At 42.7% G+C, this 26,912-nt stretch overlaps 1 protein-coding gene across 15 annotated transcripts in view; it reads right to left on the bottom strand.

Moving 5' to 3' along the window:
- Positions 1-337: 337 nt before the first annotated feature.
- The window catches only part of ZBTB38 (zinc finger and BTB domain containing 38), a 146,154-nt gene continuing 119,579 nt past the window's right edge, over positions 338-26,912 (bottom strand). For all 15 annotated transcript variants that reach the window (XM_064275510.1, XM_064275511.1, XM_064275512.1 and 12 more), the window contains one exon: positions 338-5,827. In XM_064275510.1, coding sequence (XP_064131580.1) covers positions 2,249-5,827 — 3,579 coding nt within the window. In that variant the 3' untranslated portion in view covers positions 338-2,248. The remainder of the gene's footprint in view (positions 5,828-26,912) is intronic.

Here is a 26,912-nt window from a genome sequence, read left to right as displayed (position 1 = left end):
TCAGCATACAAGTCCACTTAAAAAATACGCACATGTAAGGGCTGGGAGACATCATGACATGTAATAATTGTATATTTTGAGTTACCTCAAATCAAAATGGCTACGGTACCAGTAATTCTCCTTGATTCATAATCCTAATTCAGGTAAAACAAATTAGTGGATCACTGCATTGCTTATGTCAATATTCTAATGATCAATTCAAAAATGATTTTCATAAGCCCTTTGTGACTCTCTTTAACAAAACCCAAATGAAAAGTGCAGGTATACATATATACAACGTATAAAATAAAGTTGAATTCACTTGCATTTTCTCATTTTCCTCTACTATATAATACTGTATGGAAGTGAAAGTAGATGAACAAAAGATAAATGCAGATACAGTATTGGGGTTACTTAACAGCAAAGTACTATGGTAAAAAAGGTCAGCTTTGATCATGTCCTTTTCTGGGGGCTGAAATGCTTTCTTGTCCACCCACACCCATACCAAGTCTTCTTCATGGAGACATCACAACTTGGAGAGAGAAGCCGGAGTCCTTCGAACTACTTCTTCATAATGAGAGCCTTGCAACCTTGGATTTCCATCTATCAAACCCAATGAACACGCATGCCTGCAGGTCAACCTTAAACCAGGTCCCAGATTCCACTCATACTGATGATCAAAGGGTAGGAATGTTTTCTCTCCCTCCCATTCTGACAGTTTAAAAAGAATCAGGAGTTCCAGTTCCCCAGGAACCTAGTCCACATGGTGAAACATCCTACAAGGTTATTAGATTTTGAGGGCAATGTGGATGGTGTGGGTCAGTATAAAAGAACATTAAAAAAAAACTCTAAGTGGGTTTTTATCAACAGAGTCAGATGTCTGCAAATATGAAGATAAGACATCTAGCTTTATGGATGTACTTCTGAGTCATATAAGGAAGGGACAGAACCTTGTCACTCCGTATCCTACCTCCTCGTGCCTCCAAAACAAAGCTACTGTTCGAGGCAAGGGAGGTCGCCCTTTCCTCCTGCACATTCAAGTTACTAAAGGTGGGGACTTTCTCTGTCATCCTTTTGTTTTATACTAACATGTACCTGGGGGCTGCACAATCTCCAAGAAGGCTAATAATGATAGGGATTAGGCTGTCACTTTCAAGCACCTGGGAATCCACCGCCATACGTGTGCCTTGCACTAAATATCCTGGACCCTCCTTCAGTCCAACAGGAGATGTCAGGCTTTATTTGAACCCTTCCAATTGGTTAAGTCTGTCTGGATAGACCCCTACATCCATGGCCTTGTGATGACTGGAAGACTGCAGAGAGTTTCAAGAGAATTTGACCCTTCTTCATTCTCTGGGGGAGGCCACTGCCAAGTAATTTACAGCACAAGTAATCACAGGGAGATTCTGGGACGGCTCCCCCCGACATAGATAAGGCATGACCTATGTTTTCTGTGACTTGAGTAGACAAGTTCTAATAACAGCTCAGCCGTAACTTCAAGGGAACAGCGTCCCATCTAAAAGCAAACACATGCCCTTAAGTCATATTCAAAATGCTTTCTATGGATTTGTACATCAGTCCTCATTATTTGCAGATCTATTGCTCATCGTTATAATTCTCTACAGGGGATATGGACAGTTCAACGTTATAGTGATTTATATATGTATTTTACAAGGTTTGTGTTACAGAAAAGTAGTTCCACAGAATGGAAGAATGTCCTACTTTAGGTTACTCATTTCACACATATTTTCAGCTATATTATTATTTCCTATGTATTCCATTAATTTAAACACATTTTCATAGTGCAGAAGCCGGACGGGAATCAAGACTTCCATAGCTCATTTACCTTTTAGCATATCTGTGAAGATGACATTTTCATGATATCTGACCCTTATTTTCTCCAGTGATTCAAGACAGTTCAGCAGCCAGTTCCTATTAGCATTTACTTAGCAAGTGTTTCAAGTTAGGCTAAAATTCAACTCTTTTATTCACTGGTAGAAATACCACAGCTAAGAACTTCATTAACTTTCACAAGATACTTGGGACATGGGAGGCTTCAGCTATTTTGGTTTTTGTGCACGTTGCATAAAGTTAATGCTAAAACCTAAAGTAGATATGAAAGTATCCTTTTGCTGGAATTTTCCCAAATGGTTTTTTTTTTTTTTATATATTTCACTCCTTCATGACTGTTGTGTGAGCAAAACTAAAAAAGAAAAAAAGAAAGAAAAACCCCATTAACTTTTATTTTTGCAGATTTCTCTCTCTCCACTCAAAGGACACTGTTTTCCGCCATGGCGTGTACGTCATCCTTTCGGTCACTGTCTTCTGAATCGATGAAATGTGGATGCTCCAAGGGGCTTGAGTTTTCATGGTCCGTGTCCCCTTCCATTTTCTCCTCTTGACCGGGGCTTCTGAATAAGTGTTTCTTCTGGTGCATTCCGAGGGCAGCAGCTGTTTTGCAAATTTTGGGGCACTGGAAGCAGGCATAGCCCTTCCCGTGATGCTCTCGAACGTGCCTCTGCTCGTGATTCCTCTTTGTGGAGAGATACAAAAAACTCTGGAAGCAGAACTGACAGTGGTAACGCTTCTCGCCGGTGTGGATTCTTTCGTGGATCTTGAGGGTCTCGTTCAGCGTGAAGGCCTTGTTGCAGTACTGACAGATGAACTCCTTGAGGCCCAGGTGGATGCGCTCGTGCTTCTGCAGGTTGCCCAGCACCGAGAAGCACCGCCCACATGTCTTGCACTGGTACGGCTTCTCCCCCGTGTGGCAGCGCATGTGCATCCTAAGCGTGGAGGGGCTTTGGAACTGCTTGGCGCAGAGCTCGCAGGTGTGAGGCCTGGGGGTGAGATGTCGGTGCGGCCGACCCTGGCTTCCGGGCGCCGATCCTTTATCTCCATCGCAGAGTTCACACTGCAGCTTGGGCATCTCTTTATGGTCATCCTCCTCAAAAGCCTTATCTGGAGGGGCCTTCCCTACAGCGCAATCCAGTTCTGCTGGGTATTTGCATTTACTGCTCGGGCTCCTGTTTCCCGGCTCTTTCCGCCAGCTGACTTTCCTCATTTTTCTCAACTGCCTGGATTTCTTTTTGGGCTTGTAGTTGTAGTAAGGGCGCCATGGCTTGTCAGTGGAATCCTGGTCACTGGCATCATCGAGCATTTCGCTCATCTCCACACACTCTGACTGGCAGAGCCCGAGTGGGCTGTCCCCGTTGGTCTCCGGGTCACTGTCCTGCAGCAAACTCTCCTCCTGTGTTTGATATTTGGGTCTTCTCCCTCTTTTATAAAACAATTTGGACCCTAGGATATGCCTTTTCACAATGGCCTCGTTCCCAATTTTCACTGTTATTTGGCAAAGGGGCGCGACATTGCTGTTCGTGGAGGTTCCAGGCAGAGCAGGTTTTGCAATGTAGGTTTCGATTTTACCAGTTTCTTCAATGACGTTTGGGGCTTTGCTCAACGACCCTCCGGGATCAGCAACATATTTTGACTCCTCTGGTATTTCTCCCTTGTTATGTTGTATTGTTTTCTTTTTCTCCTTGATGCTTACAACTTTAGGCCCTTTGTCTGGCTCGGGTTTGCTGCTGTCTTTCAGGGACTGACCTACAGCCGGGTCTGCGGGGGCTCTGTTGTTAGAGCTGGTCATGGCAGCCACAGCATTGCTATGCACAATCACCGATGAAAACTGGCTACTGTGCACAATGACGGACGGGGCTGAGCCACTGTAGCTGATCACGGAGGCCGAGTTCTCACTGCCATTACTCAAAGGCAGAGCAGGCACACTTCCTGCCTGCAGGTCAGACCTGACAGCATTTCCAGTGGAGGAAACCGCCACCTCAGCTGAATAAATGTTATTGTCCTGATGAAGTTTCAATGTCTTCTCTCCCCATTTGGTGCCCTCTGTATTTTGTATATTGGTGGAGGTGGGTAGGTCCTGACAAGCAGATGCTTCCCGTGGGATGGCTGGACTGGTGGTCAGGGTATTTACACGGTCTTGGAAATTCAGCGTAGGTAATTTGGAGCTTTGTGGGTTCTGAATAACATAGGGACCAGGTACAGACTCATTCGTTTGACTGTTTTCTCGAGCATTTTCATAGGAAGAATGTCGGTAGCTCTTATAAGGAGCCCTCTTGCATTTCATAGGCAGTAGCCGATAAAGTTTATATGGATAGACACTGGGTTTCAAGCCTCCATTTGCTGTTTTCTTACTGATGGAAAGTCTATGATCTATAGCATGGAAAGACTTCTGGTGGTTTTTGAGTATATAGTAAGTCATGAAAGTTTCAAGGCAGAAAATGCACTGATACCGCCTTTCCCCCGTATGCCAAATTTCATGTCTTGTCCTGTATTCAGCCAGTGCAAATACTTTGTTGCAGTAATGGCAAGGGTATGTTCTTCTCCATGAGTGAACGTTTGCATGTCTACGGAGGCTGGATAAAGTCACATAACTGCGTTTGCACACAACGCAACTGTAGAGCATTTGTCCGTTAACAAACTTCACCATATGATCCATTTCCGGCAAGGTACTTCCGGTACTGGAAAATTCACCGATCCTATTTTCAGATAATAAAGCTTCTGGACCTGTGAACGAAGCTCCGTTTTGTCCAATGGTAGGGTACTTTTCTAAAAAGTGTTGGTTTCCTCCAGGAACAGGCATGTGGTCTGACCTCATACAGATCTGCTCGTGCCGATCCAACCTGTTGAGGGTGGTGAACTGTTTGTTGCAGTACTTGCACACTAACGGCTCCTGCGTTGGCTTGTGAAGCTGCATGTGGGCACTGAGCAAAGCGCTACTGTCAAAGGACTTGGAGCAAGAGCTACAATTGTAAACAAGAGGCGGAACCTCAGCGGCCGGCGGCCCAGGAACATCAGAGGATTTATTCTCATCTTCCCTGGGAACACGGACATCTCCTTCATTGTGGGGAGATTTTGACTGAGAAAGAACTGCAGCTGGCTGTGGACTTTTCTCTTGATGAACCTCTAAGTTGGTTACTGGAGGGGGTGGTATATTTTCTGTAGGCGAATCAGAATCTTGGGGTGTGGAGAGTGTCTTTGGCTTGCGGCATGGTTTCTGCTTGGCTGCAAGAGCTTCGCCATTTTCTTTACCTGTTTTCGCAGGTGAACTGCTATCGTGCTCACAGACAGGCTGACTTCTGTAAGCTTCGGCCACGGAAGACACAGCGTAGGAGTGCTCTGCTAGCGTGCGGACGGGTTCCACCTCGTGGCAGACGTCAGTCCTCTCCAGGCAAAGGCTACCTGTTCTCATGGAGTCGGAGGCCTTTTTGAAACTTGCCCTCAAGTCCAGGGGAGAAAACATGTTATTACTATTTTCTGTTTCAATGATGGAAAATGCATTTGTGATCCTTGGCCCATTGGTGATGGCGGGCTCTTCATGTCTCTTTTCATTTTTTTCCTCTTTAACTACTCCCTTCTCGGTAATGCAGAACACATAGGGGCCTGGAGAACTGGAGAAGTTGTGATAGGTAAGATCCTCCAGGAACGATATTCCCAGCTTTTTCCCTGCAGCTGCAAGATCAGTGACCGTTTCCTGTCTCTTGACAACGACCGTGGAGCTGTAGATGTAATTAAGGATTTCGGTAAACACTTCAGCTTTGAGATCATCCAGCTCCAGGACGTGGCTGGAAATACAGATGGTATGGCTCCAAAATATATTTTTGAAATATAGGCTTGAAGCAGCCAGCACGTTGCTGTGGGCTTTAAATTTGGTGTCTTCCACAATGATGGTGACATCGCACAAGATTCCCCGAATGCGTTGCTCATTTAAGATGGAGAGCACCGTGTCACTGTGGAAGTCGTCCTTGAGGTCCCTGGAAAGGGACATGACTGTCATCTGAAACAAGAGGAGAGAAACGGTCAGAGGTCCTTCTGTCAGTGGCTTCTTTATTTATAGACCATTTTCAATAAACTCTCCTTCAAAAACAATTTTTCTTAATATGGAAATACAGATTTGTCTCGTTCTGTTGTTGCTCCCAGGACTAGGAGTCGACATTAGGAGATGAATCTTTTTTCTCACACGAGTGCTAATGGTTGTTATAGTTGCAAATCCTTCCAATACTCTTTCCCCTTATTTCTGCAGAGTTGTAGTGATGTATACCTGTCCAAATTTGGTAAAAGGTTGTTTTCCCCCAAATGTTAAGGGTCTCATCATCACTCAGGATTGCTGTGCTAGACCCCTGGAGTTAGGCCATGCCATGGCCCTGCCATAGCCTCCTATCTATTTTCAAAGATAACCTTGATGACCTGATCCAAACAGAATTCAGGAAGCAGGAGAATGATGAAAAAAAAAAAAAAGTAGTTTTCCCTCAGTGGTACCTGTAATGTAAGGGTACCACCTGCTCAGAGAAGAAGCAAATGCTGGAAGAGCCATTCCTAATCCATGGCTCTGAAGGGTCCTACTCTCTCTTGCTGGGCTCCCCAGTTCTCCGTTCCACTGAGATCACCCTGCCTCTCTGCACTACTGACCCACAGGGGAACCCATACCATTTCTTTTCTGATTTCTCCTGTCTTACAGCCAAAGTAGACCAGAGGTTTTAGAAAAGAGCTCTGTGAGGTACTGAAGGCAAACAAAAGGAAATAAAACCAGAACCAGGAAAGTATATTTCTGAGAATACAATAATGAGTCTAGTCACAGGTTCCTAAATTAGCACAATCTAAAGGCACGACGGCTCTTGTTCTGGTTGAGAATCCCATCTCTGTTCCTTCCGGAGCCCTGTTCCTCTCTTTGGGTAAACACTGTCCTATACAGTAGGCCTAGGATGGCAGAGCCTGGACATGCAGCTGATGGTCCAGTGAGGGATCACTGAAAGCAGTGGTTTTCATGTGTCCAGTAAGACATACATCGTGCTTAGTGACCAAAGATACAAAGGAAATGAATGCCTTCCTTTACTATGTGTGAAGCATTCTGTTCCGTACCATTACAGTTCATTAAAAAAAAAAAAATGGTAACGGCAACTTGGTAAACTAATTTCACAACCCACTAATAGACCATTCCTGTAGTTAAGACCAAAACAAACAAACACTAGTCTAAAGGATATACTACCAAGCTATTCATTCTGTTTTCCCATGCTATCCCTTATCAAATGAAGTCTCCACAAAGCCATATATCTTGATGCTATTTCTTTAACTCCCAGTGGCAATGTCTTCCTAGCACTAGTGGATAACATTTAGCTCATGGCATTTAGTCAGGCTGGAGAGACCAGATGGTCACCTTTGTAAGGCTGCTATTATGAGCCAGACCCATCACGTTGTTTAGCATCCTTTATACAAGGATCCATTTGATAAATTCTTTTTTTTTTTTTTTTTTTGCACGCAGCCATAGGCAAAAAGTACATTTTTACTAACAAATTCTTCCCTTCAGCTAATGAGAACAATATATTCAACATGTTTCTCTTTTAACTCTCAAGACAAGGAAGCTTAGAACTTTTATCAATTGTTGTAGCCATTCTTAGCCCGAGCTTCTTGTGTGACTACTGTCTCACTTTCTTAACATTAGCTCTTCTACTCTTGTTTACCGTTAAAAAACCAAACCAAACCCACTTCTGTAGAGTTAATTCCGACTCACAGAGACCCTATAAGGACAGTGCAGGACTGTCCCATAGAGTTTTCAAGGAGCTCCTGGTGGATTTGAACTGCCAACCTTTTGGTCAGCAGCTGTAGCACTTAACCACTACGACACCAGGATTTTGTTTACTGTTAGCTGTCATTAATTGTACTCTTCCATGAATCTCTTCTAGTGGGAGGGATTAAATCTATAAATAAAAATGGAATTAAATGAAATGGAATCCATATGGCTTCCTCTCTGTCCCTAACAGGAGGAAGGGTCACCCCTGGACAGATCTCAGGAGTCTGTCCTTCATGGGTTACACACCAACAACCTACCTTGCTGATGTGTCTTTGCCTTCCTTGAGGCTCTCTGCCCTGGGCCCCTGTAGGGTCTGCTTTCTCCCCTGACTCATATATCCTCCTTGTCTTCTCTGAAGCCCGTATATTATTTCATTTCTTCACTTAATCTGACTGGATAGACTCAGATCTGGCAAAACACAAGGTGGCTTCCATCTTGGCTTAGTTCTATGCTGACTTCATCTACTTTGTCCTTCTACCTCAGAACTACTGCTTCTTCCCTAACACTCCATTTCACAGCACCTTGAACCTCCCACTTGGCTCTACTTCCATGTGGAGAATATTTCAGCTTATTTTTGGAGCCGTGTTCAATAAACACTCTAGAGTGTCCCGGCTCAGATTATAAACTCACTTCTGTGGTATTCTCGGATTCTTTCCTCACGCTGTTCACTTAGGATAGTTAGCAAAAGGCCAACTGTTAAAACTTAATATCTTAGTCATTATTATAGATAGAATAATGCATATACAATTATAAGCATCATCATATATGTCATTGAAACATCCTCGTATCTTTGGAAACACCAAGTATGGTCTCTTTCAGGGGAATATCTACTTGTGTGTGGCAGAAATCCCTTTAAAATCAGAGTTACTTTATTGCTGTGTAGCACCTTGATTTGTCTTCTTGGCATATGCACGCGTGTACACACACATACACACACACACATAAACCAAAACACTTCATTCTTGTATCAATTTTATCCAGCAAATATGTTAATGCCTAGCATGGTCAGACATGGTGCTTGGTGCTGGAGATACAGAGGTTAAGACAGGCCTCTGCCCTCAAGGAGCTCAGAGTCCAGGGGAAGAAAGAGACATATCAACTACTGATTGGAATCTATGATGGCAGGCCTTATACTAGAGGTATGTACAAAGTGCTAGAAGATGAAGTGATAAAAGCTTATTATTTACAGGGGCCCTGGAAGGCTTAGCATTAAGGAAAAAACCGAATACTGCTGTGGGAAGGGCAGTCTAAGCAGAAGGAATGCTATGGGCAAAGCAAACAAAAACAATGTCAAGTGGGTATACTTGGCTCAGGGACTGATGAATGGTTGTGTATGATAGCAGGAAGAGGGCGTGTGCACTGCTCCAACCCAGCACTCGCAGCAGTGCCAGGCCCATGGTAGGTACTCAGGGCACATCTGTTGATTGAACTGGGCTCTAAAATACTCCCCACAGTAAGTATTATACTACAGGTAATAGAGTACCATTGGAAGTCATCATCAGATTTGAGGTTAAAGGGGGAAAAAAAAAATCACTTAGGCTGCAGTACAATGAAAAGATCAGATGGAGGCAAACTGGAGACAGGCCAACTAGTGGGCCATCCTAGCAGTCCAGATGAGAAGTACCCCATCCACCTAGACAAAGTGAGAGCCTGGGAAGGCGTGGACAGCCCCTGGCTACGAAAGTGGGATTGGGTAAAGGGTGGAGGGGGAGCACATCTGAATTCAAAATTTATTTTAATTCCTTGAGCAGATATTCTTAAGAATTTTATTTTGTTATTGTTGTTGAGAATACACACAGCAAAGCATACACCAGTTCAACAATTTCTACATGTACTATTCAGTGACACTGATCACATTCTTTGAGTTGTGTAACCATTTTCACCCTCCTTTTGAGCTCTTCCTCCCCCATTAACATTACCTCACTGCCCCCTGAGGTTCCTATGCAATCTTTTGAATTGCTCTTGTCACTCTGATTCTATATAGATAGTTCCTAAAAGTGCACAATGCTTAAGGCAGACATTTTATACTAGTTAAGCTAAACTATCTTTTGGTTTTAAGAAGATTTCAGGGGGATATTTTTGGTTTAAGATTTAAAAATTATCTCAGGGCAATAGTTTCAGGGGTTCACCCAGCCTTCACGGCTCCAGAAAGTTTGGAGTCCATGGAATTTGAAAGTCTGTTCAGCACTTCCCCCCTTCTGATCAGGATTCTTCTATAGAATCTTTGATCAAAATGCCCTCAACTGATATTTCCTGAACACCTTCTACATGCAAGACATAGGCTAAGTGCTACAGGAAAACAGAAGTTCATTCCTCCTTTGAACAAATACTTACTGGATTCCTACTATAAACTTTGGGACTGTGGTCCCCAAACCTGGCTACGCATCTGAGTCACCTGGAAAACTTTAAAATAGCACAGATTTATGTATTCTCCACACCCCTCCCCCCAGAGATTCTGAATCCACAAGCATTTTTATACTTTAATTTATGAATAAGTATACATTCATATGATACCAAATTCAAAAGGCACAAAGAGTAGACACTGAAAGTCTCTCTCCCACTTTGTCTCAGGGGTTCTTCAGGTGGTTTCTATCAGCCAGCTAGAACCAGGCCTGAGGGCTGATACTAAAACCTAGTACTATAAGATAAATGAAAATTCTGCCCCAAAGAGCTTGAGGTATAGTAGGGGAAATAAGATATGTTTGTGAAACACTGCAAAACAAAGACACACAGTGAACATGCAGGTCCAGGCACGCAGGGAGAAGGTTACGGCAGTTCAGGGGAGAGAGGCTGCTTTCTGATTTCATGGGAGGCTGGGGAACGGGTGTGAGGGAAGGCAGAGGGAGAGGAGGGGAGAAGCCCTGGAGAAGGAAGCAACATTTACTGGATCTTAATGGGTAGAATTTAGCTCTGTAGATATGAACGAAGGGAGAAAAGGGAATTTCGGGCAGACAGAGTTTCATACTCTCAGAAAGTTTATCCTCTAGGAGTCAATACAACAGCTTAAACCAAGGAATCCAAATCAGCAACTGCAAATTGGAAAAGTGGTGGAAGTTCCTGAAGACGCAATTCAGAGTTTCTAAGACTTTTTAAGACTTTAGCACCCACTTCTCCCATCTTAATAGTGCCCTCTACCGTAAACCACTAAGTTGCACAAATCAACAGTCTTCAGAGGATAGCTATCTAGCTCCTGGATGATCACTGAAGGTGCTGTGACATATTCTACACAACCAAAGTGCAACAAAGAAATGAGTTCTAAATCTGCAGACCAGTAAGCACCCACAGTAGGCCATGGAGCGAATCGGGGCCACCCACAGGTTTTGTACAATCCACTTTTTATTTTTTGAAAAATTGAGCTAATGCTGAAAAACTATGAGGTTTAATGCAAAAATCCACATGCCTTTTCTTGAAAAACAGGGAGACCAGCAATACTGAGGTGGTACTCTTGCCTGGCAAGAAGGGCTGGCATACAGTAGCCGTGTCCCCTCACTACAGTCCCCTACACGCACACACCACACAGCGCCTACCCAAGCATTCAGGAACTTGACCTGCCTGGCCCTGTTAGCTATTTCAGTTTGTATGACTGATAAGAACCTTATGTAAAACAACATAGGACTCACAGATCTTATCAGACATACCTGTTGTGAGGAAATCCCTGAAATGAAAATTAAGAATTATAAAAGAGATCATTTGGGAAGGTGGTCATTCTCACACACACACACACACACACACAGTTATTTTACGGTGACCACCTCAGCTACATTGCTTTACAGAAAGTTAACTTCAATCCGAAGTCTCAGGAGCTCCTGCCATGGGAAGTTGACAATGTATTTCAGAAAACGAAATCTGAGATGAAAAGAAGATTTAATTTACACATAACTTTCTAGAATGGTTTCTAAAAAGTAAGTTTTGTGCAATAAATTCACTCTTTTCAGGAGTATTACCAAGATGGAGTAAATAAATATAACAAGCAAAATGTTATTGATGCAAAAATTTTGGTAACTTTTTTTTTTATTGTGCTTTAGGTGAAAGTTTACAGCGCAAATTGGTTTCTCGTTAAAAAAATTTATACGCAGTCAGTATTTTTTAAAAATACTTTGTAATTAGCTAACTGTGGTCATCTGGCTTATGTTACTGTTTTCCTGAGTTTGTATTCTAGTTGTAATAGCTTTTTAAATATACTTTTAAATACATACATGCATATATGTACATATCTACCTGCATGTACAAATACATATATGCATAGGAACATATACATAAATGTATTTTATAATCACATATATATATATAAAAATAGGGTGAACATATAATTCGGGATCCAAAACAGGACACTTGAGAGAGGGAAGAGTTGCTATTTTTAACTGTGCCAGGACAACAAGTATATATTAGGACTGCCCCCAGGAAAATCAGGATGAATGGTCACCCCGTATATATGTATGGACATATGTATGTATGTGTGTGTACATGTATATATTTATATGTATGTATATATACATATAGGAAACTCTGGTGGCATAGTGGTTAAGTGCTACAGCTGCTAACCAAAGGGTCGGCAGTTCGAATCTGCCAGGCGCTCCTTGGAAACTCTATGGGGCAGTTCTAGTCTGTCCTACAGGATCGCTATGAGTCGGAATTGACTCGACGGCACTGGGTTTGGTTTTGGTTTTTTTTTATATATACATATATTAAAAAGGTAAATATAAACTTCTAAAAAAAATGTAAAATTCTACAGCATAGTTGTAACTATTTATGTGTATAATTACATAAAATATACTTTATAAGGAGCCCTAGTGGTGTAGTGTTTAAGAGCTCTGCTGCTAATCAAAAGGCTGGCAGTTCAAATCCACCAGCCCCTCCTTGGAAACCCTATAGGGCAGTTCTGCTCTGTCCTACAGGGTCACTGTGAGTCGGAACCAACTTGACAGCACATAGCAACCCTAGCAGCATACTTTTTAAATATGAACTTTTAGAAATTTTATAAATACATTATACACATCCTTTACAATTATACTTTATATAAATCTCACCGGGAAATTCTAGTTAATTAGCATCTTGGAATCTTCTCTCGCTTTTGTCTCCTGCCATACTCCAGCCTCATGTAATAAATACATACACATATAAAACACAGACACAGGCACCTGATAAGCTACTCTCGATGATTAAAAGGACTTTCCTTCACTTGCTTTTCAGAATTAATTAAAACAAAACAAATCCATGCTCATGGTAAAATATTCAAACAATGCAGGAATGTATCCAAATAAAAAGCAGAAGTCCCCGTCTCTATCCTAGCCCCCCACTTCCCACAGTCACATGCCCACAACACACACACACACACACACACCCTTTTCCCATAACTTTGGAAGTTTTCTATATTCCGTCTGTATAAAGCATTAGGAGAAAAGATGGAACTCCCTCTTGGGCTTATTATTCTATCCTAGACCCTAGCTCCTCTGCCTGGCAATTCTTTACACTTACTCATCTCAAGGAAACCCTGGTGGTTAAGTGCTATAGCTGCTAACCAAAGGGTCGGCAGTTCGAATCCACCAGGCGCGCCTTGGAAACTCTATGGGGCACTTCTACTCTGTCCTATAGGGTCGCTATGAGTCGGAATTGACTCGATGGCACTGGGTTTACTCATCTCAAAGGAGCCCTGCTGTTACAGCGGTTAAGAGCTACAGCAAGCTACGGCTGCTAACCAAAAAGGTCGGCAGTCCGAATTCACCAAACCCCCCTTGGAAACCCTATGGAGCAGTTCTACTCTGTCCTACCGAGTTGCTATGAGTTGACGTCACCTGACAACAACAACTTATCTCAACGACACTTCCTCTGGAATTCTAGCTTTTGGTTCATACCTTTATTATAACATGTAGTACTGTAATGCATCTGTTCATGTTTATATCTTTCTCTATGAGCTCCTTGACAGCAGGGACAATCTTACTCATCTTGTACTTTCTGCACCTATATGGTGTAACAATACATTATTGATGTAGTTGACAGTGAGGAGATAGGACTGGCTTCTCGCACCCTGCAGTGTGATAAATTACTTAGTATGGCTTTCATCGCCATGGTCTTGTAACTCCCACTCAGGTGACTGGGCAGGGTTGTGCAAATAAGATAATTGTGATCCACCAAGAGGATTGGTCAGTTTTGCCTTAAAAGAGAGCCAATTCCAGAGCAGAGAGAAGAGGCTAGTACCACCGAGGAAGGAGACTGGCAGCAGAGGTCCACAGACGATGGCGCAGTGGGCTTCCCAGCCCACAAAGTGAGAAAGCTGAGTGGGTTTATGCAGAGACTGAGAAGCCTACACCTGATCCACGGATTTGGGATTTGGGACTTGCCAGCCTCCACATCCACGTGAGCCATTTCCTTGATATCGTTTGTGAGTTCTGTGAGACATCGCAGCAAATCAGGGAACCCAAAGATGGGAGGGAGAGTACTGAGGGAAGGAGGAGGAGTTGACGTTAGAGATGATGGTGTGGTCCAGCAGCTTGGAGAAGTTGAACACTTGGGACATCTTTGACCTCTGCCACATAGGAACCAGCTTTGTGCTGATCCTTATAAAAGAAATTATTCATTTAGATCCTGAGCTGCAAATGGCTTAAATTATATTTTATATACAGGATGGTTCCCATTTAGAGCTTTAAAACTCAGGCCTAGAAGAACCTGTAGAGAGCACAATTACTTGGAAAATAAAACTTAACTCCTATTATTTATTTTTCTAGTTTTCTTCTAACTCTGCAGTATATTTCTCAAAGTGTGTTTCATGGACCTGTGGGCCTCTCAAGACCTTTTCAGCAGATTCCTGAGGTCAAAACTACTGTCGCTACGATACTAAGATGTTATTTGCCTTTTTACTGTGTTGACATTTGCATTAATGAAGCAAAAGTAATGGTGGGTAAAACTGCTGGGTCCAACTAGAGGGACCCCAGAGGTCATGGTCCCCAGACCTGTAGCCCAAGACTGGAACCATTCTCATAGGCAACTCTTCAGACAGGGATTGGACTGGACTATAAGATAGAAAATGACACTGGTGAGGAGTGAGCTTCTTGAATCAAGTAGACGCATGAAACTATGTGGGCAGTTCCTGTCTGGAGGGGAGATGAGAAGGCAGAAGGGGACAGAGGCTGGCTAAATGGACACAGGGAATATAGGGTGGAGAGAAGGAGTGTGCTGTCTCATTAGGAGGAGAGGAACTAAACGTACATAGCAAGGTGTATACAAATTTTTCCATGAGAGACTGACTTGATTTGTAAACTTTCACTTAAAGCACAATAAAATAAAATAAAATAAAAACCTGCTGGGCCGTTAGCAGGCATCAAGCTAGTAGCACTCAGACGAAGGAGTAAAAATGATTCATTTAATGAATTGTTAACCCTTGAGAACACAGCTTTTCTATCATCTGTGTGACACAATGGGAGGGACACATAAACACTTGTGCAGTATGCAGTGAATTGTGGAAAGTTCTTTGATGCTACGCCAAAGTTTGACAAGTGACAGCTTCTCAGAGTTTAGTTGCAACACGGTATCTGAAACCACACCAATAAACTTTTCGTACTGTGTTCCCATTTAAAGCCGCTGGTCCGTCTTTCGCCTTGAGGAAAAAGCCCTTGGATGGTTCCTTGAACTGAGAGCTGATCTAGCCAATTTTTTTTACGGAACATTATTTTTACTTGAAAGGATGCCTGGTAGACAAACCACGGTTCTTAGACGTGGGTATGTGACCCGGCACTTTCTTGACAATGAACTAAGTGCACCTGTCAATTCAAGGAAAACAACTTGCCATTTTGTTGCCAATAATAAAATTTGACTTTTACGTGAAAATTAGAATTTTGGAAAACTTGTCTTTACCACTATGAACTTGACACTTCCCAATATGTAATGGGAGCACTGGTGGTGAAATAGTTAAAAGCTCGGCTGCTAACCAAAAGGTTGGCAGTTCAAATCCACCAGCTGTCCCTTGGAAGCCCTATGGGGCAGTTCTACTCTGTCCTATAGGGTCTCTATGAGTCGGAATCGATTCCACGGCACACAACAACAACAACATGTAATGACTTTTCTGAAGATGCTAGTGATGTTAACCAATCATACTTTTGGGTATTGTCTATGAATCTGGAAGCTATGCATAACTCGGTGCTATTTTTGAAACAACCAATACATGTTGTTATAAAAAAAAAAAAAAATCACACGTAAGTCAAAAGGCGAAAGATGGACCAAGGGCTTTTAATGTGAACAAAGTATGAAAAGTTTATTGATATGGTTTCAAATACTATGTTGCAACTAACCTCTGAGAAACTCACTTGTCAAATTTTGGTCTTTTTTTTTTTTTTTTATATCAAAGAATATTCCACAATTAACTGAAAAGACTATTAGAAAACTCCCCTTTTCCAACTACGTATTTGTTGGATTTTTTTTTAATACTTCAACCAGAATGACATATTGCAACAGAATGCAGAAGTAGATATTAGTATCCAGCTGTTTTCTACTAACCCAGATATTAAAAATATTTACAAAAATGTCAATCACTCTTCTCACTGTTTTTTCTCTTAGAAAATATAGTTATTGTTCATAAAAATGTTATTTGATCATGCAATAGGTTTATCACAGTCATTTTAATGAATAGCTTTAAAAATCCTCATTTTTAATTTTAAATATGGTCAATATTGACATATACATAACTCAGATAAACAAAAATTCTTTGGGTACTCAATGTTTAAGAGCCTAAGAAGTCCTAGGGTCAAAATGTTTGCGAACCGCTGCTCATGTATTAAAAAAAAAAAAGTTCAAAAATTTTAAAGAAATTATTTAAAACATTTTAACTCAAAACAGATTATATACAAGCCTAAAAGAAATAAAGAGAAAGTGGATGAAAGTGTGGTAGAATACAAAGCAGAAATCCCCAGGAGACAAATGGAGAGACTGGAGACGGAGTAACACAGATCAACACAGCCACAGCCACACACTCGACCCAGTAACACACTCGACAGCTGCACTTATTTTCCAAGCTTGAGGCGATTGCCATTTCTTGAGTAAATGAACAGGGCTGAAAAACCAGGTGAGGCCAATAGGCCTTTCCATGCTACGCGAAGGTGAAAACTCCCCTAATGTGCACGGCTGCCGCCTGTATTCTACCTGAGAATCTGTAATTGTTTGTATCCCTGCCTTCCAGATCTCAAAGGTTAGCTTGGTCATAGTATTGTTTGCCCATATGATTCTACCATTCATCCATTCAAAATCAACCCCCTCCCCATCTTAATGTGGACACTGTTTTCAGGCACTGGTCAACTCATTCTGGGGCTGAACTTCAAAAGAGAGAAACAATTCTTGGCAATGATCTGACCAACTAATCCTCAGGATTTCTGCTTTAATTAAATCTCTCCCTCCCCCAATTAGTTTAGACCACTTTACTGAATATACACAGAAGTCAAAAAACTTAAAACAACAGTTTCTATTTAAATTCCTAACCCTCATAGTGCAAAAAAAGGATTCTTTGAAACCCTTTTAGAATTGTTAACTAATGTGTCTACTATGTAGACCTTTACAGGGCTTGTTAATAAAATTTGGTGCACTTTTATAAGAAAATCTTAAGACATTACAAAGAGTGAAACAACCTCATCTACTTTCTTGGTGCGAACTAGGGCTACTCACTCCTTAGGGCCAGACTGAACCCCATTTTTCTAAACCTTCTGCTTAGAGGAAAAGGCCAAGAGCCTTCTTCCCAGCACCCTGACCTCTCAATTCCTAACATATATAATAACAACACTGAATCAACAGAGCGACTTTCCACTTTCTCCTCCCTCTACTGCTAGTCGTCTTCTATAAAAAGAAACGTAGGAGTAAAACCCAACTAAAAAAAGAACGCACTGTATTAGGATACTGACCTGGAATCCTGCAAAAGTCAAACTCACAATTCATTTGGGGCCAGTGCGGGGCCCATATCAAAGTGGGATCTACGGTTCAGGTTTGCTATTCCTTGTGGAAAGTTCTCTGACAAAGAACACTGTTTCGGAGATCCGGCTCCACCATCCCACACACCTCTTTGCAGTGCGTTTTCTCATAGTCATGTTGGGTGACTACGTCAGACCTCCTCACGTGACAGGGCTTTAGACGCACACGCATCAGATCTCGAAAACAGATTTCAAAACAGAAGCCCTTCATGGAGTTGGGCTGTGTCTAGGAAACGAAAAACCTCTTGATTTTGCCTTCTAAATGCAGCTACAAAGGGGCAGAAAACTGCATTATCGGACTTTAATTCACTTAAGCTATCAGATGCAAAAAGGCACAGTATGACAAAGGATCTTGCTGGTTGTGGTGGTCCTGGTGGGTTGTTTTGTTTTGTTTTTTAACCCTTCTGTGCCTGGTGGTACATCCAGTGACCATGAACTTTTCCAGCCTCTGGGGTTTATTGGGAAGTTACTGTACCACTGATAGTCTGTGCTACCGCAAGGCAGGGACCTTTATGACTTGGAGACTGAAGAAACGGGCATGTGCTGCAATTCGCTGTTTTTACAGGGTATTGTATGAGGTGTCTGAATTACTGGTAGGAAAAATGGAAATTCTGAAAATATTTACAACACTTATATAACAATAGACCCCGGTGGAGACTCTGGGGTATAATTAGTGGTACTTAATATGTACCACTAAACACTTAGGGTAGGCTTGTGGGAGGGGACAAGAAAAAACAAAAGTCCACGCTACCTACCAGTCAGACACTCAATGGTTCAGCACACTTCCATGAATGAAAACACATAGTATTGACAAAAAATTCAAAGCAGAAAATAACTGGGTCACCAAAGGGTTAACTGAAATTCAGGCACTCTAAAGGCCAACGTCAGGAAGCTGCTAGAGTGCATTCAACTGGCAGGGAGTCTGGCTTGGAGGACCTTACCTGAATATATTATCTTGAAAAGGTAAACACTCGTTCTCCAGACTTGTACTTGCGTGTACACAGATTGTGAGAACGAGTATCATCAGATGCATGAATGATGCAATGTGCCCAGTGAAATATTTCAGGGTGCTTATTTGGAAAGATGAAAGGGGGAAAAGGTCCTTTGTTTTTCTTTCTGGAACGCAGTCATGTTTCATGGTAACCCATGTACCTCAGGGTTCATCTCGGGATCCAGGTTGCCGAGACAATCCGCTTGCCTAAAAAACCTGGCAAACAGGATTAGAGAGTATCTCTCAGTCCCTCGAGTGCTGTGTCCATTTCTTGTTTCAACCAAATTCCACTGACACTCAAGTTCTGATGTAGAAGGCATTTATTTGTAATCTAAATGCTATGGGGGCTATGTTACCAATATGACCAGGACAGGGTTCTTGCCCCCTGGAACTTCTCATTTTAGGCGTAAGTTTATCATCAAGAGATGATTTCAAAGGCCAAATATCATGTTCTTATGAACCTAAAGGGCCAGCTGATGTAATGGAAGGTGGACTTGTTTCTCTCAGTTGACTGCTGTCTTTGGGGGTGGGGGCTGTACTGCAGTACATTGTGGCTTCTGAACAAGAACGACTCTCCAACTAGCAGCAAGGGTAGGATATCCTAAAACAGATGGAGCACTCACTGCTTCTTTGGTGTTAAATTATCCACCCTCACCCCTCTGTGAACCCCTACTTTCTGGGAACCCTGCAAAGCAATGAATCGGATAATGAAACAGACGCTGGACAGAGGAGTGAATGAGATAATGCACACCAACAGCACCCAGTGCAGTGCCTGGCAAATAGCAGCGGTTCAACGAACATCAGTTGGAACTAGCTTGAGAATTTACCGTGCCCTGCTCAACTGGTTGCTATGGAGAGAACTGTTTATACTTTGCCTCCCTGAAGTCCACTCTTCACACGGCATACAAGATGATCTTTCAAACAGAAATGAGATCAAGTCGAGTCCTGCTTCAAATCCTTCGGTGGTCTTCCCCTGATCGTAGAATAGAATCCAGACTCTTCTCTGTGGCCTCTGGACCCTGTACCACCCACAGGTCCTGGTCACTCTCTCCTCTGCGCTGCATTCTATCAAAGGTCTCCCCCTTTGCCTAACTCCCCCTGCCGAGTCTCCTCCGGTCCTAGGGCCTTTGGAACACACTTTTTCCAGTGCTGTCCACGGCCGGCCCATGCTCATCCTTCAAGCCCAGCTTAAATGTCACCTGGGACGAGCCGCCTCATCACTCTGTCTTCTCCCCCACGCCCCGTTTATTTGCTGTCACACCTTCTCTTTTCCTTCACACTACTCACCCCAAACTGTGATTATCATGTGTATCTGCCTGCTTGGTTAGTGGCCATTTTGCCTGCAGAAGTTCCAGGAGGGAGAGGACCTTGTCCGTACCGCTCACTGCTACATCTCTAGGTGCCCGCACATGGTAGGTGCTCAGTAAACGTTTGCTGAATGACTCAGTGAAGTGGCTATGCACGGAGAACACGAACAAGGCTCGCTGATTAAAAAAGCAACTTGCCCCTCTTCCCCGTACTCCTGATCCTTCTTACCCTGCTTGGCTTTGTCTTTTTCCCACAGCACAGCACTCAAAGCCTTCCGACAGGCTACATAATTTACGTATTTACTATTTATTGTCCATTGGTCCTGCTAGAATTTGAGCCCCACCAGGGCAGAAATCTTTGATTTTGATTTTCCTTCAATGATGTGTTTTAGGCACCTAGAACAGAGCCTGGCACATAGTAGGCCCTCAATTAACATTCATTTAATAAATGAATCATCTGTGCTATCAACAGATATCTGTTTGTAAATCAGCATTATACAGGAATCACCATGAACATTGCCAATTCCGATTTTCATCCGTCTCCCCCAGTTTCGAATGTAATTGCTTTCGTCTGATATATTTCAGGTGTAAAGCACTTCACATGTTGGTTCATTTAATTCTCTCACGACTCTATGAGGCAGGCATATAAAATGGAGATACGACTATGCACCTCATAGGATTAAATGAGTGAACGGAGTCAATGCTCAGTGTATGGAAGTTGGTGTTATTTGCATGCCCACAGTATAGATGTGGAAACCGAGGCCTGGAGAAGTGATTTGCTACGGTAGAGCCTATAATTTCTGATGCAGGAGCAGCATTCAGTGCGCTGCACTGCAGCCTCACGCGTGTGCACACACAGCAGTCATGAAGTCAGAGCAGGCAGACTCGCTCTGTCCAGCATGAAATGGCCCTGCACGGAGCCCACGCTGCAGGCAGACAAGATCACTGCTAGAGAAGCCCACGCAGGAGCAGATGCAGGCTGGGAATCTAGAGGCAGGACCTTCAGAGGCAGGCAGACTGGGTCACATGCCAAGAAATCACCGAAAGATGCTGCCAGATGTGAAGGGGAATGTGCCAGTTACGAGGACAATCGGAGCCTTGCTGGACAATGGGCCTCGGGCCTGGGATCCTTCATGGCTGCCTGGTTTTCAGTAGCTGCATGGCATTTTCAAGGTGACACCTGACATATAGTCATAGTTTCCACCCCACAGCCTAGAAAATATCCACACAGCCAGGATTTGCTAATCTGAAGTGCATACGTCAGCAAGATGAGTCTTCATTTGCACCCTGCCCCCCAGTGAGAATTTAGACTTTCCAACTCATTACAGGCCTGGAAATGATGCAGTTTCGGGGATTACGGGGCTTATGCTGGGTACAGCAAGACACCAGAGGATGTGAAGACCCTGAGAGGCGCTGGGGGAAAATAACCACCAGGGTGGGGTCAGCTTCTGGTACAAGGGAAGACTCCTGGCCAACATGGAGCTGAGGTATGGTCAGTGAGGCTCGCCAAAATTCTAAATCCTAATTCTAGTATCCTTACTAAGGCTTAAAAGGTTCTCTGTGATTTGGCCTCATTTTCCACCACTCTAACCCACGTTAGCTTCCTTTCTGCTCTTTGCATGTGCCCAGGTCTTTCCCACCACATGGCCTTTGCACATGCTGCTTCCACGGTCTGGAATGCCCTTCCAGCCCAGGCAGCAGCCTACCCTGATCTCCATTCAACAGCTCCTCTCCCCTCTAAATCATGCTCACCTGTTATGTACTCTCACTGCACTTCTCTTTCACAGTACTTATTGCTATTGGAATTAAATATCTGACAAGCATGTGCCTTTATCAACAGAGTATAAATTATCTGAGGGCTCAGACTATTCATCAGTTTCCCTAGCATTCAGCACTGTACTTGTCACACAATAGATGTTAATCAATATTAAATGAATGAAAAACCCAAAAACACCTCAGCACGAAGTTTACAGAGCCCACCAAACCTGGGTTACCAAGCTTTCTGGGCCTAGCATTAGGACAGTGTGAACTGCCCTGCTATTTCCCACTTATGCCAGTGGGGTCAATATATTTGCTGAGCATAAGAAAGTCAAGTAGAGAGAGAGGTGGTTTAAGATGGTGGCACAGTCAGATGCCTCATAATGTCCCTCTTACAACAAAGACACGAGAAAACAAGTCAATCAGATACAGATGCCAAATTTGGAACCCTCGGCGTCAAAGGCAAGACTGAAGAATCGGACCGAGTGCCAAGTGGAAGGAGAGACTGTACAAAAACTGCGGACACAGAGAATTACGGATCGTCAGCACCCTGCCAGTCAAACCTGCCCAGTGTGGCCATACTGAGACAAAGCAAGCAGTGTTCCCAGCCAAAGCCTCATCACCCGGTGCTGCCAAGCAGGAGTGACTCTGCACCCATGTGTAGAGCCAGGCAGGAGTGCTCCTTGGCCAGCGAAAGTTAAGTGCACTCACCACATTCACTGCGCGTTCCCCCCGAGTTCCCTGTGCTGGAGGACCGTGGACCTATAGTCCCCCTCCATTCCCCTCAACCACCTCGCTGCACGTGCTCACAGACTGAACGCATCCCCACTGCCCCACCTCCTGTGCCAGGGGCCCACAGACCAGTGGCTCCTATTCCTTTACTCAGCCACCCACACCAAGGACCTGCAGACCAGTGGCACCTGCTTCTCTGCCCAGCCACCCATGCCAGGGTCCCTCAGATTGGGAGTACCCACTTCCCAGCCCATTCACCAGCACTGGGGACCCGTGGATTGGCAAAGCCCCCTCTTCTGCCCACTCACCCATGCTGGGGGCCTGAGAAGCAGTGGCGCCCTATCTTCTGCCCACACACCTGTGCTGGAAGCCCACAGACCAGTGGCACCCACTCCCAAGCCCAGCCACCTGCGCCAGAGCCCACGAACCAGTGGCGCCCATTTCTCCACCCAGTCGCCAGTGCCATGGGGCCTGCAAACCAGTAGCACCTGCTACTCTTCCCAGCCACACACACACAGGAGGCCTGCAGACCAGGGGCACCCACTTCTATGCCCAGCCACCTACGCAAGGGTCCTGCAGACTAACAGCTCCTCCTCTGGCCAGCCACCTGAGCCAGGGACCTGCAGATCAATGGTGTACCCTCCCCCGCATCTCACTTGAGTAGACAGGGGTGCACCTCTGAGCATGCGCCAGTGAGCTGGTGGCATCCTCCTGCCTCACCCCCTCACACTGTCCCCCCTTGCAACCGGAGACTCATGCCTGCTCAGACCACCCCCATGCAGCCCTGCCCACCTGGGGCCGTCAGTGCGAGTTTCCGTGCCACCCACCTAGTGACCCGTGCACCCTCTCTCTGACTACCCAGCAGCCAGCAGTGTGCACACATAGCACCCAACCCAGCAACCTGTGAGAACGCTCCCTGCACCCACACCCAGGAGACTGGCCAGACAGTAACATCACCTCATCAGCAATGCCAGCAACAGCATGACAGACATCAGCTACACTCCTGCCAAACAGCAGGCAGGAGACAGGCAGGAGACCCTAGTGCCCTCATCTATTATCCACCCAGCTGCAGCAGCATACATTCCATACTCAAACAGTTCCTGCGGGCTGTTCCACTTTCATTGAAATCCCTGGATACCTCACCACCTGCTGAGATGTCAATTCATCCATGCACACTGGGCATGCCCCACCCATTTGGGTAGCACTCCCTCACAGCGGATACGGAGAAGTCCTGCCCTGACTTCCATAGAACAGACTAACTGCTAATACCAAACTTAATGTCTCAGAGACAGCAGACAGTAACAAATTATATGAAGAAACAGGATAAGACGGCTCAAAGAAGTGAGCAAAATAAAAGAGGCAGAAAATCTTCCTGAGGAAGAGACAGTAATAGAACTAACTGAATCTGAAAGACTTTTATATAGGATCCTCAAAGAGATCGTGGAAAACATAGGCAAATCCACAGAAAACAAGGACAAAACTCTAGAAGAATTTGAGAAAACAATACAAGAACAAAATGACCAAAAAATAAACAATTAGAAAACATACAAAAGCTGCAACTACAGATCCAGAAGATTAACAATAAAATATCAGAAACAGATAACTCAATGGAAGGACCTAAAAGTAGAACTGAATCAACAGAAGAAAGCATTAGTGAAATAGAGGACAATTTTTTTTATACTAATTCGAGAACAATATGAAAAGAGAATGAAGAAAAATGAAGAAAGCCTAAGAGTTATGTGGGACACAATCAAGAGGAATAATTTACACATGATTGGAATTCCAGAACAGGTGGTGACCAAAAAAAAAAAAAAAAAACAGAATTTTTGAGGAACTGCTGGCAGAAAACTTCCCTAATATGAAAGATGAGAAGGTTCCATCCAAGAAGCTCAATGAGCCCCATACAGGATAGACCCCAAAAGAAAGTCACCAAGACATATCATAATCAAACTCTCTAAAACCAAAGACAAAGAAAGAATTCTGGGAGCAGCTTGGGAAAAACCAAATCTCACCTACAAAGGGGCACCAATAAGAATAAGCTCTGACTTCTTGGCAGAAACCATGCAGGCAAGAAGGCAATGAGATGAAATATATAAAACCCTGAAAAGAATTGCCAACTGAGAATTATATATCCAGCAAATTGTCTCTCAAATAAGGCAAAACTAGGATATTCTCAGATAAGCAGAAATTAAGGGAATTTGTGAAAACCAGACCAACCTTACAAAAAATATTAAAAGGAGTCCTTCAGACAGAGAACTAATGACATCAGACAACAACCTGAGTTTAAGACACATGAAAGCATCATCCAGATACCAACTCAGGTAAAGAACTCTCAAAAGTAAAATAAAGCTACGAAACTGAAAACAAGGAACCACAGATGTCAATTTGTAATCAATGTCAACTTCAAAACACAAAGGGGGAATAAATGGTGAAGTTATAGAACTTCCATAAAGAGAGCAAGTCAAGGAGATATCAAGAAATAACTGACTGTTTTAAATGTAGGAAGGTAAAGGTAAACTTCAGAGTAACCACAAAGAAAATTAATAAACTTACTCACCAAAATGAAAAAGAAAATCTTAAAGACTCAGTAAACACTAAATCAACAACAAAAAGGAAAAGAAAATCCATAAACAAAAAGAACTCAGCACAGAAAATTAAACAGAACACAGAAACTGTGAACACAAAAAAAAGCACAATAAAATGACAGCAATAAGTTCATACCTATTGATAACCACAGTGAATGTAAATGATTTAAATGCACCAGTCAAAAGAGAGAAAGTGGCAGAATGGATTAAAAACATGACCCATCAATATGTTGCCTGCAATAGATACACCTTAGACACAAAGACATAAATAGGTTAAGAATCAAAGAATGGAAAAAAGATACCAAGCCAACAGTAACCAAAAAAGAGCAGGAGTGGCAATGTCAACCTGTGATAAAACACACTTCAAGTCAAAATCTATCGTAGGAGACAAGGAAAGGCATTATATAATGATTAAAGAGTCAATCCACCAAGAGGACATAACCATAATAAACACTTACGTATCCAATGACAGAGCTCCAAAAATACCAAAACAAACTTTAACAGTACTGAAAAGAGAAATAGTTCCACAGTAATAGTAGGAGACTTTAACACACCACTTTCGATGACAGACAAAACTAGAAGAAAAATTCAACAAAGATACAGAAGATCTAAATAACACAATTAACCAACTTGACCTCATAGACAGATACAGAACACTCCACTCTATAGCACCACAGTACACATTCTTCAGCACACATGGATCATTCTCCAGAATAGATCATATTTTAAGTCACAATGTGAGCCTCAGTAAATTAAAAAAAAACATCAAAATAATACAAAGCATCTTCTCTTATCATGTTATAAGACTAGAAATCAGTTACAGGAAAAAAAATCAAATACATGGAAATTGAATAACACCTTGCTTAAAAACCACTGGGTAAGAGAAGAAATTTAAAATGAAATAAAACAATTCCTAGAATCAAATGAAGATGAAAACACAACATGCCCAAACCTTTGGGACACAGCAAAAGCAGTGCTCAGAGGAGAATTTACAGCAATAAGCACACATATTAAAAAAGCAAGGCCACAAATCAACAGCCTACCTCTCCAACCCGAACAAACAGAAAAAGAGCAGCACAAGAAGCCCAGTCACCAAAGAAAGGAAATAATAAAGATCAGAGCAGAAATAAATGAGACAGAAAAACAACAGAAAAAATCAACAAGACTAGAAGTTGGTTCTTTAAGAGGATCAATAAAATTGACAAACCACTAGCCAAACTGACAAAGCAAAAGAATGAGAAGATACAAATAACCAAAATAAGAAATTAAATGGATGACATTACAACAGAACCAATTATGATAAAAAGATCATAACAGAATATTATAAAAACTGTACTCCAACAAATTTGAAAACCTAGGATGAACAAATTTCTAGAAACACACTACCTACCTAAACTAATGCAAACTGAGGTAAAAAATTCGAACAGACCTATAACAAAAGAGGAGATAAAAGAGGTTATGGAAAAAAAAAAAAAAAAACTAACAACAACAAAAAAGCACCAGCCCAGGTGGCTTCACTGAAGAATTCTACAAAATATTCAGAGAAAAACTGACACCGATTCTACTCAAACTATTCTAGAACATAGAAAAGAAAGGAATACTCCTGAATTTATGAAGCCAGAATAACACTGACACCAAAGCCAGGAAAAGATACCACAAAAAGAGAAAATTATAGACAAATATCCTTCATGAATATAGATGCAAAAATTATCAACAAAATTCTAGCCAACAGAATTCAACAGCATATCAAATAAATAAATAATACAACATAACCAAGTGGGATTCACACCAGGTACATAAAAAAAAAAAAAAGATGGTTCAACATTAGAAAATCAATCCACGTAATTCACCACATAAACCAAATAAAGGAAAAGAATCACAGAATCATCTCAATCGATGCAGAAAAGGCATTTGATAGCATCCAACACCCTTTCCTCATAAGAACGCTCAGCCAAATAGGAATACAAGGGAAATTCC

The sequence above is a fragment of the Loxodonta africana genome, chromosome 23, assembly GCF_030014295.1.
Source record: "Loxodonta africana isolate mLoxAfr1 chromosome 23, mLoxAfr1.hap2, whole genome shotgun sequence".
NCBI lineage: Eukaryota > Metazoa > Chordata > Mammalia > Proboscidea > Elephantidae > Loxodonta > Loxodonta africana.
This window is presented reverse-complemented; position numbering and strand designations above follow the sequence as displayed.